At 40.0% G+C, this 13,935-nt stretch overlaps 1 protein-coding gene across 4 annotated transcripts in view; it reads right to left on the bottom strand.

Moving 5' to 3' along the window:
* The window catches only part of Elmo1 (engulfment and cell motility 1), a 557,509-nt gene that overhangs the window by 370,410 nt on the left and 173,164 nt on the right, over positions 1-13,935 (bottom strand). For all 4 annotated transcript variants that reach the window (XM_021722279.3, XM_078039850.1, XM_005319199.5 and 1 more), the window contains exon 6: positions 7,989-8,158. In XM_021722279.3, the coding sequence (XP_021577954.1) occupies positions 7,989-8,158 (170 nt within the window). The remainder of the gene's footprint in view (positions 1-7,988; positions 8,159-13,935) is intronic.

Here is a 13,935-nt window from a genome sequence, read left to right as displayed (position 1 = left end):
ACTGATAGATGATAGCCACCGAATAAAACAGAACAAATGAGTCCATTTATTATCAAGTGATATGTTGATAAAGTTTCAGAACAAAAGTCCTGGGGGGGGGGGACACAGAAATCTGATGTGTATCACTTTCCAATGTCTACGATGTCACTATTTTTACCATGGCTGATTTAAAGTACCAACATGACATCTGTGAGCATGAAGCTGGGAAGAGTTGCTGTGCAAAAGCAATACTATTATTGGATGTTGTACAAGCCAGCACTAGCACTCCACTGGCAATCAATATACAAATGAATAGAAACATAGGAGAATGTAGGTCTCTTCCAACAGAGAAGAGGCAACTAGAAAATGAAGAAAAAAATGATAACATCAGAAAAGTCTCCTTTGGAAATTATAATAATAAGAAGTAAGCTAAATAAGAAAATTAGTGTCAAAACTGGTGGGTGAAATTGGGATGAGGAATTGGATTTTACATGGTTTCCAAGTTATCTCCCTACAAATTATTCATAAATTAATTGCAAAAGGTTGGTGGTAAATGTTATAATGAAGACAACTGAAGATGTTCTGAATCAAGTGGTCAAAGTGAATGTGATTATGACAAAGAGACACCACAGGCCAACAATAGCATACAATGAAAAACAAAAACAAAATCATCTGCATCAGTGAAATTCCAATCGAGAATACATAATACAGACTCAATCATGAGAACACATTAGACAAACCTGCCCCCTGCAAAAACATGTGGAGTTCAATGGAAAACTGTGCAGACTATATACATACCCTTCTGGGTTATCAGATTCTGGCTCCGTGCTGCCTTTGAGCTATTTTATAACTCTTGCAAGCCATAGGTAACTAATGGATATATATTTTTGTCCTGTCTGGTAGTGATTTAATTGGCTTCCTCCCTGCTGGTGGAAAACCAGTTTGGTCTCCATTTGCAATTCATCTCAACATTCCTTTGCTCCATATAAATTTGTTCTCTTTTGACTTTTCCCTTTGAAACGATTATACCATCTGCTGGTCCCCTCATATCATATGGGTAAAATTAATTCTTTTAACACATGTCCATTTGTACATCTGTAAGAAAGTCCTAGGTTTACCTTTCCCTGAAAAGGATCCATATCCAATTACCTTTTAACAAATCCAACTGGAGGACAGGCTAACTAGATTGCTAACGTATAATCTTAAAAAAATGTCAAAGTTGTGGAAGAACAGGGTGGAAGGTGCTGCCTGGAGATATATCCTTTATATTAAAAGATGCAATCAGGACAACAGGAAAAAAAAAACTGAGTGACATTTCTCTAGGTAAAGGACAAATGAGAGTTCTCTGTCTTGCAACTTTTCTGCAAGTTAGAAACTATTTTGAAATAAAATGTGTGCACATGCATGAGATATATTAAGTAGTCACTGCAAAGCTTCAAAATAACTTTCTGGCTGGGGGCCCAAGCAACTTCAGGTTTTTCATGCATTCCACCTTGACTAGTGACTCAGTCAGTCCTGGATATTTCTCCCAGACCAGAGTGCAAAAAAATACCTGGGCCAAGTCAATATTCCTCACATCTCTATTTGTGCACCCTCACTTTATTTAGATTCTACAGAAGAAAGGAAGTGGTTTTTTGTTGTGATATGTGTCTGTTGTTCTAACTGGGATACTCTCTCCCTCCCAGGATATTCTTTTATTTATTTATTTATTTATTTATTTATTTATTTTTAAAGAAATGTGAGAAGAGAAATGGTTCCTGGAAAGGCTAAGGTTTCACAGTGGCCAGAAACCTCTTGCCCCAGCCCAAGGAATGGTATTCTCTGCATTAGCAGAAGATAATCTCTTCTTGAAACTGGCCTTGTGACCCCTTCTCATTTCCATTACCAGTGAGATTGACAAAGACCCAGAGAGAAAGCAAAGGCTGGTGAGGAGGGGGTAGATCCTGTTTAAGGAATTTTCTGAAGTTGGCCTCTGAGGCCTTTGTGATGCAAATTCTTGGCTGGGCCCCAAAAGGGCTGTTCCAGTTGGGACTCCCTTAGATATGCAGAGAAAAGCCACAAGAAAAAAAAAAAAAGTAGAGAGAGCTGGAAAGACCAGACAGTCCTTCAGCTGGGGCTGACTGCAGAAACCACATGGAGCAGGCTTCTTTCTGGCTCAATCTGGGAGCTTGTTTGCTACTCCCAGTGGTCTCTGAGGAGGTGAAACTTTCTAGGTATGAGCAGGGCTGAAGCTGCTAGGCTCAGTAGTTGGCTGATTCATCTGGCCTGGCCTGGACCTCCCAGAACAGCCTGAACTTACAAATACACCAGGTTCTCAGAAGCAATGGTATGAGTTGAAACTGACAATCTGACTGTAGCATTTAAGTTTATTTCAAAAAAAGAAATTCACCTTTTGGGTGAAGACACAAATAGTCAGAACTGTCATATGCATCTCTGTATTCTTCCCACATACCTCCCTCTACCCCTCACAGGCCTAGCCCAGTGTCAGAAATACTGCTCAGCACTAAGAACATACGCTTTGCTCAATGAATAAAACTACAAACCCATTTTCAAGTGTGGGTGCGAAGCAACAAAGCTACAGCAGCATGTGTTAAGTGCCACCTCAAGTTTCACAATACCTAAAAACTGGAAACAGCTATGTTTCATGTAAAGAAAAGAAAATTTGAATAATGAAAGTTTAACATGAGACTATTCTTGTGTTGTAATGACAACAATCTTTATACACACATGCAATATACCTATATATAGCATCAGTCTTCTGAAACATATGTGACAGAGTGGATGGGGGCTAATTATTTACACAATTAGTGTTGTTCCTTTTGAAGACAATTACTTAAGGATTTTCTCTATCACTAAAATAATTACAAGACTCTTTTACACTATTCCTGACTCGGCCAAACTTTGGAGAAATGACCTCAATCAAACAAATAAATCAGCACTTATATATTCCCTAGATGAATGAGAACTCCTCAAACACCTCCCTGCTGTTTTTCCTCGAAAAACTAGAAAATCTGTAGGAATTCCAGCCCAGTATTGATCAGGGCATTAGAAATGGATATATTCTTATACAAATGGGAAAGTACAAATTAGAACTTTCTGACAAGATCCTAGGCTGTTCTGATTTTAAAACAGCTTTAACATGTAGATATCCTCTGAGTCAAGAATTTTAATCCAACAAAATAATTTCAACAGTCACTCAGATTTTGCTAAAAGGAACACTGACTTGAGGATATTCAGAAAACACCCTGAAAACGATATAAAGACCCTAGGAGAAGGGGACTAGTTAACTCTAGTGTGTACATACTTCCAATTATATTATGTATCAGCTGTACCTCAACAAAGCTGTAAAATGAAATAACATGCAGGCAATGTAGGCAATAAAGATGGAAAGAGTAATATTTAATGATATGAGTCTATTGTTAGATATAAAAAGCGGGTAGGTTATAAAGAGTATGAATATTATAACTCTATTTTTATAAATTCTGTGCCTAACTGTGGATTTAAAAGGATATATGTTAAGGATATACACCAAGATATCAATCGCGCTTGTCTGTGGAAGAGGAAATGACAGATTGTTCATGATTATTTTCCTTCTGTTTATTTACATATTCTTAACAATAAATCTGATCTTGTGTTAAGGAATGAAGGTTAATTTTTAAAAGACTGTCCAAGTTCTTTGGAAATCCATGGATTTCAACTTCCTCTCTGTGGATACCACTGCCCAGGGCGGTGCCAGAGCTTACTCATATCCCATCCGCATCATTCTCTCATCACGTTGCCAAGCGGGAAGGAAACTGCTAGTGCTCTGCCCTTTGGTTCTTGGACAGGTTCCACTGTTCTCTGCCCTCAGTGATGACTGGCCATATAACAGGACAGGGCACAGAGTAAACTGCCCAATTATCTGTGTGCATGGAGGCACAAAGAATGTCAAGCTGTGTTAAAACCCAAAGAACAGACAGAAACTTGAAGTTGCAGGTAAAAATAAATAAATAAATAAATAAATAAAATTCAAATCAAATATATCATTTCTGAAAATGTTTTGATAGCCATCTCTTTTTTTGAAACACTGTACATTCCTTCATATTCCTCACCTTGCTTTGATGGAACAAGTTTCCACACTTTGTTTCCCCACCTGTTTCAATCAGAAACTAGGAATGGGATTTCGAAATTCCACAAGGATGGAAAAATTGAATTCAGGCTTTCAGCACTTTCAGTACCATGCTCTGCCAAAAGGATACTTCCCGGTTGCTCCTTGCTGGCTGATTTGGTCCCTTGGCCCTCCTGGTGCCAGCGGGAGAGAGACTTTGAAAGCATAGCCTTAGGTCATGAAAAGCAGGTAAGAAATCTCTGAATCTCATTATTATTAAAAGTAAGGAGAAAACTGCCAGCTGTGTGTCTTCAGTGTTTCCTAAAAATTTCCACAGGTCCAGCTTGGGAAGTCTCCACCTTCCCCAGCTGACATCTGCCCAGGAGTCATGACTAACTGCCTTCCTGACTGCAGAATCTAGTAAATTCTTATGTTTTTTTTTTTTTATTCTGAAGGTTTCCTACCAATTAATTAAGATGTCAGTGGAAGTTTAATTGAAAAGCCAGGTTTCCTTATGAGAAAAGCATCTTTCTCTTTTCTTTTTTAATCTGAGCAAGAGATCAGAAAAACGAGCCATCTCTTGGAATGAGATGTAGCCCTGGCAGAAGGAAGAGACCTCAGGATCCATCCCTCAAAAGCAGCATCATTCTGAAATTAGGTAAAACAGGGAGAAGACATCAAAGGTGACCCAGAGAGATGTCCTCATTCCTTCCCACAAACAGAATGTGATTGTGAGAGAAATATGCAAAACAGAATTTGTCCAAGATCTGGTGTTGTGCTCTGTTTGCCAATCTAGAACATGGACAGATGTATGGAACTGCAATTGCAATGGTTTGCTGATGAGGATAAATAGTTAAAATGTTAACACGCTAACAGGTGGAATGGTATGATTGACATAAGAAAATTGAAGATTGACATTCTCTCATGCTGTACGTGTACAACATGAAAACCTGAGTCAGATCTGCTCTCCACAGACCCCAGATCCTGGGTCTCAGGGATGGTGAGCTTTGAGGCAGCTCTATAGGTTGAGATGAGTTATAAGATAAAACAACAGGGCTGATAGAAAGTAAGAATGTCAACAAGACAAATGTACATTATGAATTTGTACTGTTTTTCTTTTAAAACCAAAGTAGAAGTGTGACTTTGGTAAGAGTCATGGTCTGAATTCACGTTGATGCTCTAAGCTTTAGTACTTCAGGATGGGACTGTATTTGGAGATGGGACATTGAAAGAGGTGATTAAATTCAAATTCGGCCCTTAGGAAGTCTGCCCTAATCCAATTCTACCAGTATCCCTTTAAGAGGAGAAACGTTTGTACACAAAGAGCCCCTGGTTCACATGCACACAGGGAAGCCCATATGAAGACACAGGGAGAAGGCAGCCACCTGCAAGTCTCAGAGGAAGATCTCAGAAGAAGCGAACTCTGGGGATCCCTTGACCTTGAACTTCCAACCTCCAGAATGGTGAGAAAAAATGTGTGTGATTTAAGTCACCAGTTTGTGACACTGTGCTATGGCATCCTTAGCAGACTAATGCAATGAGATTGTGAAAAAGGAAAGCAAGCCCCCAGCCCTGTAACAACATCTTCTTTGTCAAAATACACAACTGCCAGTCTCTGGCGCCACTGAAACTCACCACACTCCTGCGCTCCACATGCATGTCACGCAGACCCCTGCTTCCATGTCTTTATTATTAAAACTGTAATTATTATGGCTACTCTTTTAAACTCAGAAGTATTTACACAGTATCACTACGAATATTCGAGTCCCTGGATACCTAGGCATCTGTCGCAGAGCCACCTACAATGAACAGCTGTCATTCCACCTGGCACACTGCCCTTGACATAGCAGTGACTGATACTTAGGTGAATCCATAAATGTGGTAACATTTTTCTATTTTAGTAAATGTCCCTGAGGCTGAAGCCCCAAGGGTCACTGTCCACCCGGCAGTGGTAGGCAGGCAGCGCAGGTTACCACAACTGGCAGCACCTGCAGTAATCCTCAATCAACAGGGAAGGTATTTATAACCACGGCTCCTACTCCTCCTCTGTGCACTAGAAACAAGGATGAAAGGGCTGACACTCTAGGTTTCCCCTTGAACTTCTGCTACAGACAGAACCCTTTTTATCCTTTTCCTCTGTCCAGGCCTTGGATCTCTGAACTCATTTTTATTGAATTCCTCCTAGCTGTCCCAAGCTTTACCTCCACTTAGAGCAACCACTTTGGATGCTGGAAGCACTCAGAATTTGAGCTTCCCCATCCCACTCCAAGGTGATGTACTCTAAAACTTTCATGAGCAAACTTTTAGTTACCATTAAAACAAAACAAAACAAAAACTGGTACCTATCTACAATTGACCTTTTCCAGACCATCCAAGCAGTTAGCATTCTTGGATTTGATGTGCATTTTTTTCCCTATACAGTTTTAGACATTTTTTTTCCTACTTTTCTGTATGTCAAGATTCCCAGTGCAAACTCTAAAAATCATTTTTATATGGGACCTATCCCCAGTATTGTAAAACATACTGTTTTTAAATGAGAAGAAAAGTATCTTTCACTAGTGCCAAATGTGGTGGATAAACAAAGTCAAGCCTAGGCCAGGAAGGAAGGGATCAGAGAGGGAGGAGAGAAGGGACCCAGACAGGTCCCCAACAGGTACAGTCATCAGTTCATTCTTCATATCATTAGGTACTAAAGAGAGATGTAAACAGCCCAGGATTAAATCTCAATCCTCTATGGCAATTTTTTTCCTAATACATGCCTATCCCAATCTTACACATATTAATATGCAACTGATTCAGCCATTTCTCAAGCCAATAGCACCCCTCCCTGTGAACAGGGACAGCTCCTTGTCCATCCTCCCTGGGCATTCAGTGGTCAGGGGAGTTGTCTGCCCATACATGTAATAGCTAGACTCTCCTGGCTCCTTATTCCACCCAGAGAATCAAAGCCTTCCCTGAGGAGGTGAGTTCTGCTACCAGAAATGCTGGTCCCTCTCTATCATGAAGGAACCTGAGCTCCTGCACAGCCCAATTCACCAGCGTAGCCTCTGAGAGACCCTTTGATATTGAACAGCTGCAGCTTCTAGCCTCCTACCCTCAGCAGGAACTATATCCAATGGAGTTCTGTCTGTATCATAGTGTCCACCCTTTTGGAAAGCAAGGTTCAAGTCTTTGAAAATTTTCCCACTCCCCACTCTTTCACATACAGTAGGCATTAAATAAATATTTACTGCATTTAATTTTAAATAATTAATAACATGTATTTGATTATTCAAATGTTAATTAAAAAAATAAACTCCAGGGTGATATCTTGCCCTTGTTTAATACTCTGCAACATAATCAGGGAATCAGGGAAAGGAAGTTTCCTTAGAGATAGGCAAGAGATATGAGAGATTAATATTCTGTAGAATTATAATTTTAGTGTTGTTAAGGACCACAGGTGTAATAACCTAATTTTTTTTCCTCCAAAATGCAAAACTTCAGGCATTTATGGATTACTGCTATGCCTCAGATACTGGTCAGTTGGTGAGTAAAGGACATAAGAGTTACTGAAATTACAAATACATCCTCTGGCTATTATTGTGTGTGTGTGTGTGTGTGTGTGTGTGTGTGTGTGTGTGTGTGTTACAGGAGATTTACTACTAAGATACATCTCCAACTTTTTGTTTTTCTTTTTGAGATCAGGTCTCACTAACTTTTGAGGCCAACCTTAAAATTGCAATCCTCCTGCCTCAGCCTCCTGAGTCTCTGGAATTACAGGCATGCATCATGGTGCCCAACTATAACTACTATCTTAAAAGCCATTTTCTCCTAAGTCTAGAAAGTTCTGAGCTTTTAAAGTAGAAACTGCAAACACAGGGAATTTAACAAACATCCAAAATGCTGGAACAACTAGGACAGAGTTTGGGTAAAGGATGCTTACTCAGTGCCGCTTTCAACCATCTGGGTGAGGAGAGAGATGCCGTCCAGGTTTATAAACTCCTGGGCAAAGGTGACATCCCGGGAGAGGCTGGCCAAGTCCTTCAGGGCCTCCAGTTTGGCATCCATGCTTGACGACTGGATTCGTTCATGGAGCTGCTGGGCATTTTGAGCCTCAAGGGGGGCAAAAACAAAGGGAACATTGTTCAAAAAGGAAAGCACAACAGCACAAAAAAATAATATCTCCATGAGAAATACAGACACGGAGGACCCAAATATGAACGCACACTGTGGAGTAGGCATCTCAAAGGCAGGTTCCTCCTGCAGAGACTCCACCTCCATTCCCTTGGCAGTGGGCACCAGGATCCTTCTTTTGATAGAACTTGTCATTTCCATTTCAAGGAACAGCAGGGTAAGAGCACCGGGATATTAAAGCAGCAGAAACCAAACAGTGGCGTGGCAGAGAGGAGGGAGAGTCACGGTGGAATGTTTACTTTTTAAGTAAAATTATTATCTGGAAGTGACAAAAAGCTATCTGCTCAGTTAAGCAATCAGACAAATGCAAAGGGCACGCTGGCCCATTCTGTCAGGGCTCTGAGCAACAACTACATACTACATCCTGAAGCTTTGTTAGACACCCAAACCACCTTTCCAGGCTACTGAAAATCTTGCAGAAGGAAGTGCTGCCTGCAAATCCAATTTTCAACAACATGTGTTTCACAGAATTGGCTACCTTCTGTGCAAACTTAAAACAAAATAATCAAGAAAGCCAAATGAACAGCTATGCCTAGGACTGCAGTTCTCCTTGGTAAGGTGTCTGCATTCGGCTTCTACATGCAGGAGAGAAAGGCCGGGGTGGACTCTGTATGATGTGTAGTTTATGTGTCTCATTTGTTCACATTAAGACAAGGTTTCTATGAATTACAGTAGATGGGGTAGAGAGAGAAGATGGGAGGGGAGGGGAGGCGGGATAGTAGGGGATAGGAAAGGTAGCAGAATACAACAGTTACTAATAGGGCATTATGTAAAATTGTGGATGTGTAACCGACGTGATTCTGCAATCTACTTTTGGGGTAAAATTGGGAGTTCATAACCCACTTCAATCTAATGTATGAAATATGATATGTCAAGAGCTTTGTAGTGCTGTGAACAACCAATAAAAAAAAACAAACAAGGTTTCTATACCAATTTTCAGTTGGGACAGGAAATAAGAAAAATGTTTTTTTTTTTTGTAATAGAAATAACTGAACATCTGTTGTAGTTATTTAACCCAAAATTGCAGTGGTTTAAGTACTCTGCCATCTTCACATTCTCCTTCTCGGTCAAGGTTTCTAGACCTACTTTTCAGTTGTGGCAGGAAATAAGAAAAATAATTTTTTCTTAATAGAAATAACTGAACATCTGCTGTCGTTATTTAACTCACAATTGCAGTGGTTCAAGTACTCTGCCATCTTCACATTCAGGTACTCATTTCCTCCTTTGCAACTCTACTGTACTTTAGAGAAAAGGGAAGGTGGGGTCTGCTATGGTTTGGATGCAGTTTGACCCCCAAGGGTCCATGTGCTGGAAGCGTGGTCGCTATCTGGACATGTGAAGAAGTGGTAGGATCTTTAAGAGGTAAAATTTAGGGAAAGGTCATTACTGGCCCCTCCCTGCTCAAGTTCTGGCTTCCTGTCCCACCTTGTGATCTCTCTTTACAGGCTGTCTCCACCATGGCTTCCACCATGAGGTCCTCACCAGAGATGAGCTAACTGCCCATACCATGCCCTTGAACCTCCAGAACTGTGAGCTAAACAAACCTCTTTTCTTTGCAAGTTATCTAGTGTCAGGTATTTCATTATAGTCACAGAAAACAGACTAATACAGGGTATTTGACCCCAATGATGAGCTTTCTTTCCTAAATGAAGAACATTCTATAGACTAGGAGAGGGTTAGACTGCAGAGTAGAAGTAGGGAATCCATAAAGATAATGAGAGCAAAAGGACTCTAACTCAACAGGCCCCACAGAAACAGCCTCACCCTCCTGGACCATTTCCCTTCACTGACACCGGTAAGCAACCCCCACGGAGATAAGTAGAATTACCCAGGACATCAATGTAATTCTTTAGTAACCATGCCAAGGATGAACACATGAACCATCACTTGGTCAGAGATATCCTAGAATCTCCCATTTTATTATAACAAAGACAGATACTTTGCACCAGATATTAGAAAGGAGGAGGAGAATGAGAACACTCCTTACAGATTCACTGATTCCCAAATAACTGCAAAGGCCCTCAAATACTAAATACCAAAATTTGTTAAAGAGACAGTAGAAAGCTGAGTGAGAACTTTATTTACCTTTTAAAACTGTTTAAAGGTACATGATTAGCAAAAATTTTCATGGATATATAGCATTCCAATGGATATTTCTAATGGATATAATAATATTGAACTATAATAGTTGACCCAAGTGTATCACCTCAAATTCCTTGGAAAATATACTTTTTTCCAAGTAGGAAATCTGCATTTACTATACAGATTATGATAAAAAGTACTCAAAAATTCTTTGTTATTATTAAAGATAACTAACAGGGTTTGGTGATGTTAAAACTGTGTGTCTCTGACTGTGTCACCTAGCACTTTTGATGAGCCACTGTTCTAAATACTATCATTAAGTAATTTATTTCATATGCATAACAGTCTTACCACCTAAGTACTTTCATTTTATTAATTTAATAAAGAAAACTGAAGCCACAAAAAGGTTAAGTAACTTGCCCAAGGTCACACAGATGATCAGTATTGAAACTAAGATAAAACCAAGGCTGCTGGACCCTAGAGAACCATGCTCTAAACAGTGGGTTTCAATTGTTGCATGCACAAGAATTACCTGGAAAACTTGTTAAAACACAGATCCCTAGGCCACCTCTGGAGTTTCTTGTTTCTACAGCTTGAGGTGGGGTCCCCCAAATTACATGCTGAACTAACTCCCAGGTGCTGCTGATGCTTCTGGTCCCTAATCATATGCTGAGACCTACTGCTCTAAATCACTGAGGACATTGCATCTTGCAGAGATGATGGAATGTGTATCTCTGATTGTGCCTTCCAATTACCACCTCATTTTCCCCAGCTGGGGCACAATGAGCCCATCAGGATTTACTGTACCAAAAAAAAAAAAAAAAAAGAAAATCTACTTGTTCTTGTAAAGGCTATGCATTTCTCAGAAAGAACTTTTGCTAAGAAAATAATGGGGAAAAAAGTCAATTAGATGGAAGCGAGGCAAATGGAATTTATGAGACCATTCCTTTCTACTTCATTTGTCTGTCTTTGACATGTTACCTACTTCAGAGTAAATAAATAAGTAAACTTTAAAATAAGTGAAAAGATACAACAGAAACTTAAAAAGGACAAATGTCCCAAACAGAGGAATCGAGACCAAACAGTCCCAAATCCCAAGACTGCTAAGGGGTTGCTGCTATGGAATTAAACTATTTTAGCAAGGCAATCACACATCAGAGTAGCAAAGCAATACCCTGCCTTGTTGGCTTCTCAGCCAGGAAGTCACACTAAAACCAGTATTACAGGTCCTCCAAATGGTGCCCAACTGCAACATTTAAAGGTCATAAGATGCAACAGCTTGAAACGTTCCTATGGAGCCTTCTCTCCTCCTGGCCCTCCTGGCCCGGGTGTCTGAGTATAGGTCCTGTTCTCAGGGTGCTGTTTTTAGTGTTCCCAGCAGGGCTTGCTCCTTCCCGTGGTATCATGATCTAGGGAGGCAACTGTTCTTAAAGTTGTAGGATTCCCATGGGGTTTGCTTTGGGGTATGCTTTCCTCTTTGTTTCAGAACCACTGGAGGACACATCATGAATGAGAATCAGGTACCGTGGCTAGCAAGGTGAGTCACCTTGAAAGGCTCCCTGAATTAGGAGCAACTTCCTTCCAACTCTGTCCCTGGCTGCTCTGGAGCCTTGGTGAACTTCTCTCCACCCTCATTTTCCCCATCAGTAGGTACAGGGAGGAACTGTGATGGGATCATGGTTACGGTTTCCTGCAACCCACAGAGTGACAGATTACTTCCCACCTGGGCAAGAGCCCTCATCAAGGAGTCTGCCAAGAGAAAGTGTTCCAGGTGAGTCTCCAACATGGCTTTGAATAAAAATATTATGTCAAGCTACTGGGACGTGGTTAATGTAATATATTTTCAGTTGGAACCAGAACTGATATGTATTCTTTTTGTCTTCTCTAAACAAACAATCGGGGTAGAAATAAATACAAAATAAAAGGGAATAAACGTTTTTATGATTAAAATGTTTGTATCAGCAAGAAAAATTTATATTTTGGACACCAATTATTGTAGACCCCTTTAGATTTAATTTTACTTGGCCTCTACTCAGACAAAATCTTTATATAATTATTGATTTGAAAATAGTGCCAACCCCCCAAATCTCCAAATACTAATTTATCAAATACTTCCAGAAAGCTTACTCTGAGCCTGGCACCGTCCTGTACATTGCAACAGACAAGACAATCAAATTTCTCGACTTCCTGGGGCTGACCCATTTTCCGGTGGGAGATGAACAATTTTTTTTTAAATTAGGAATAAAAAATCAATACAATATTGCTAAGTTTCATTGCAAAAATCTAAAATGGAGGGACATGATAGAAAGTGACTGGTGGCTTCTGTAGATGGGGTGGTTTTCAGGGTCAAGCTATCTAAGGAAGTAGCATTCATGCAATGATCTGAGGAATAGACAGCCAAACACACTGGGGAGGGGGAAGTATCCTGGGATGTAGCAATGATTAGCACAGAAATCTCTTTAGGTAACATAAGCCTGGCATGTCTGGAGGGACAGAGGACCAGTGTGTGTGGAGTTAGTGGGCAAAGGGCAGAGAAGAGGGAGAAAGGATGGAGAAAAGATAAGGAAGATGTGCTAGGGTGTTCTGGAGCATGCAAAGATAGGGGAGTTCTGGTTGGTGATGTGTTTCCCTTCAGTGATGCATTTAAACATCTGCAACAGAGACCTGGAGCACTGAGTGGGAGCACCTAAAACGGCATTTATATGCACACTAGAAGCCCTGTTCAATAGAACAATGGTGAAACACTCAGGACACAGGATGAAATAAATGGAATTAAAAATCAAACTTTCAGAGAATGTAAGACACCATAGGTGCAGCCTCATGACAGAATAATGGAGAAATTTCCAGGATGCAAATATATTTTATTATTTGTGAAGGCAGGGCTGTATGTATGCAAGGCTGTGTGGATCCATTAGAATCGAAACTCCAGGAGAGGAAACTTGTTAGATTTGCTCTCAACACTATATTCCCAGCATCTAAAACAGTGCTTGGCACTTACTAGGAGTTTAAAGAAAAGTCACCAAATGAATGAATAAGTAAATGGATATATATATATATTCATGTATGCACACATATATTCATATATTTGCATACAAATAACCAAAGAAGGCAAATCAAGATGGCTTATGCTTATTGATGAATCATAATATTTCACAAAATTTTCTTTGTAGCAAGCATAATTTTTTCCATAATGTTAATTTTTTTTTCCATAAAGATTCTATTTTTATATTTGAGAAGAAAGAACATTACTAAAACGTAAGGTGGCAACCAGTTGTGGTGTTGCACTCCTGTGATTCCATCTACTTGGGAGGTGGAGGCAGGAAGAACACAAGTTTGAGGCCAGCCTCAAACTTAGCAAGACCCTATCTCAAAGTAAAAAACAAAAAGGGTTAGGCATGCAGATCAGTGACAAAGAGCCCCTGGGTTCACTCAATCCCCAGTACCAGAAAAAAACAAGTTAATAAAATGACCTTACTTCCAACTTTTTTCAACCAATCAGCACACCACACACACACACACACACACACACACACACACACACACGCAGCATCTTAAAGTTGTGTAAGTGACTGTATCCAAAAGTAATTTTTCTGGTATTGTTCTAAGGATAGAAA

The sequence above is a fragment of the Ictidomys tridecemlineatus genome, chromosome 2 (assembly GCF_052094955.1).
Source record: "Ictidomys tridecemlineatus isolate mIctTri1 chromosome 2, mIctTri1.hap1, whole genome shotgun sequence".
In the NCBI taxonomy this organism is placed as follows: Eukaryota; Metazoa; Chordata; class Mammalia; order Rodentia; family Sciuridae; genus Ictidomys; species Ictidomys tridecemlineatus.
The sequence above is the reverse complement of the archived record's forward strand: the minus strand, read 5'-3'. Positions and strand labels throughout refer to the sequence as shown.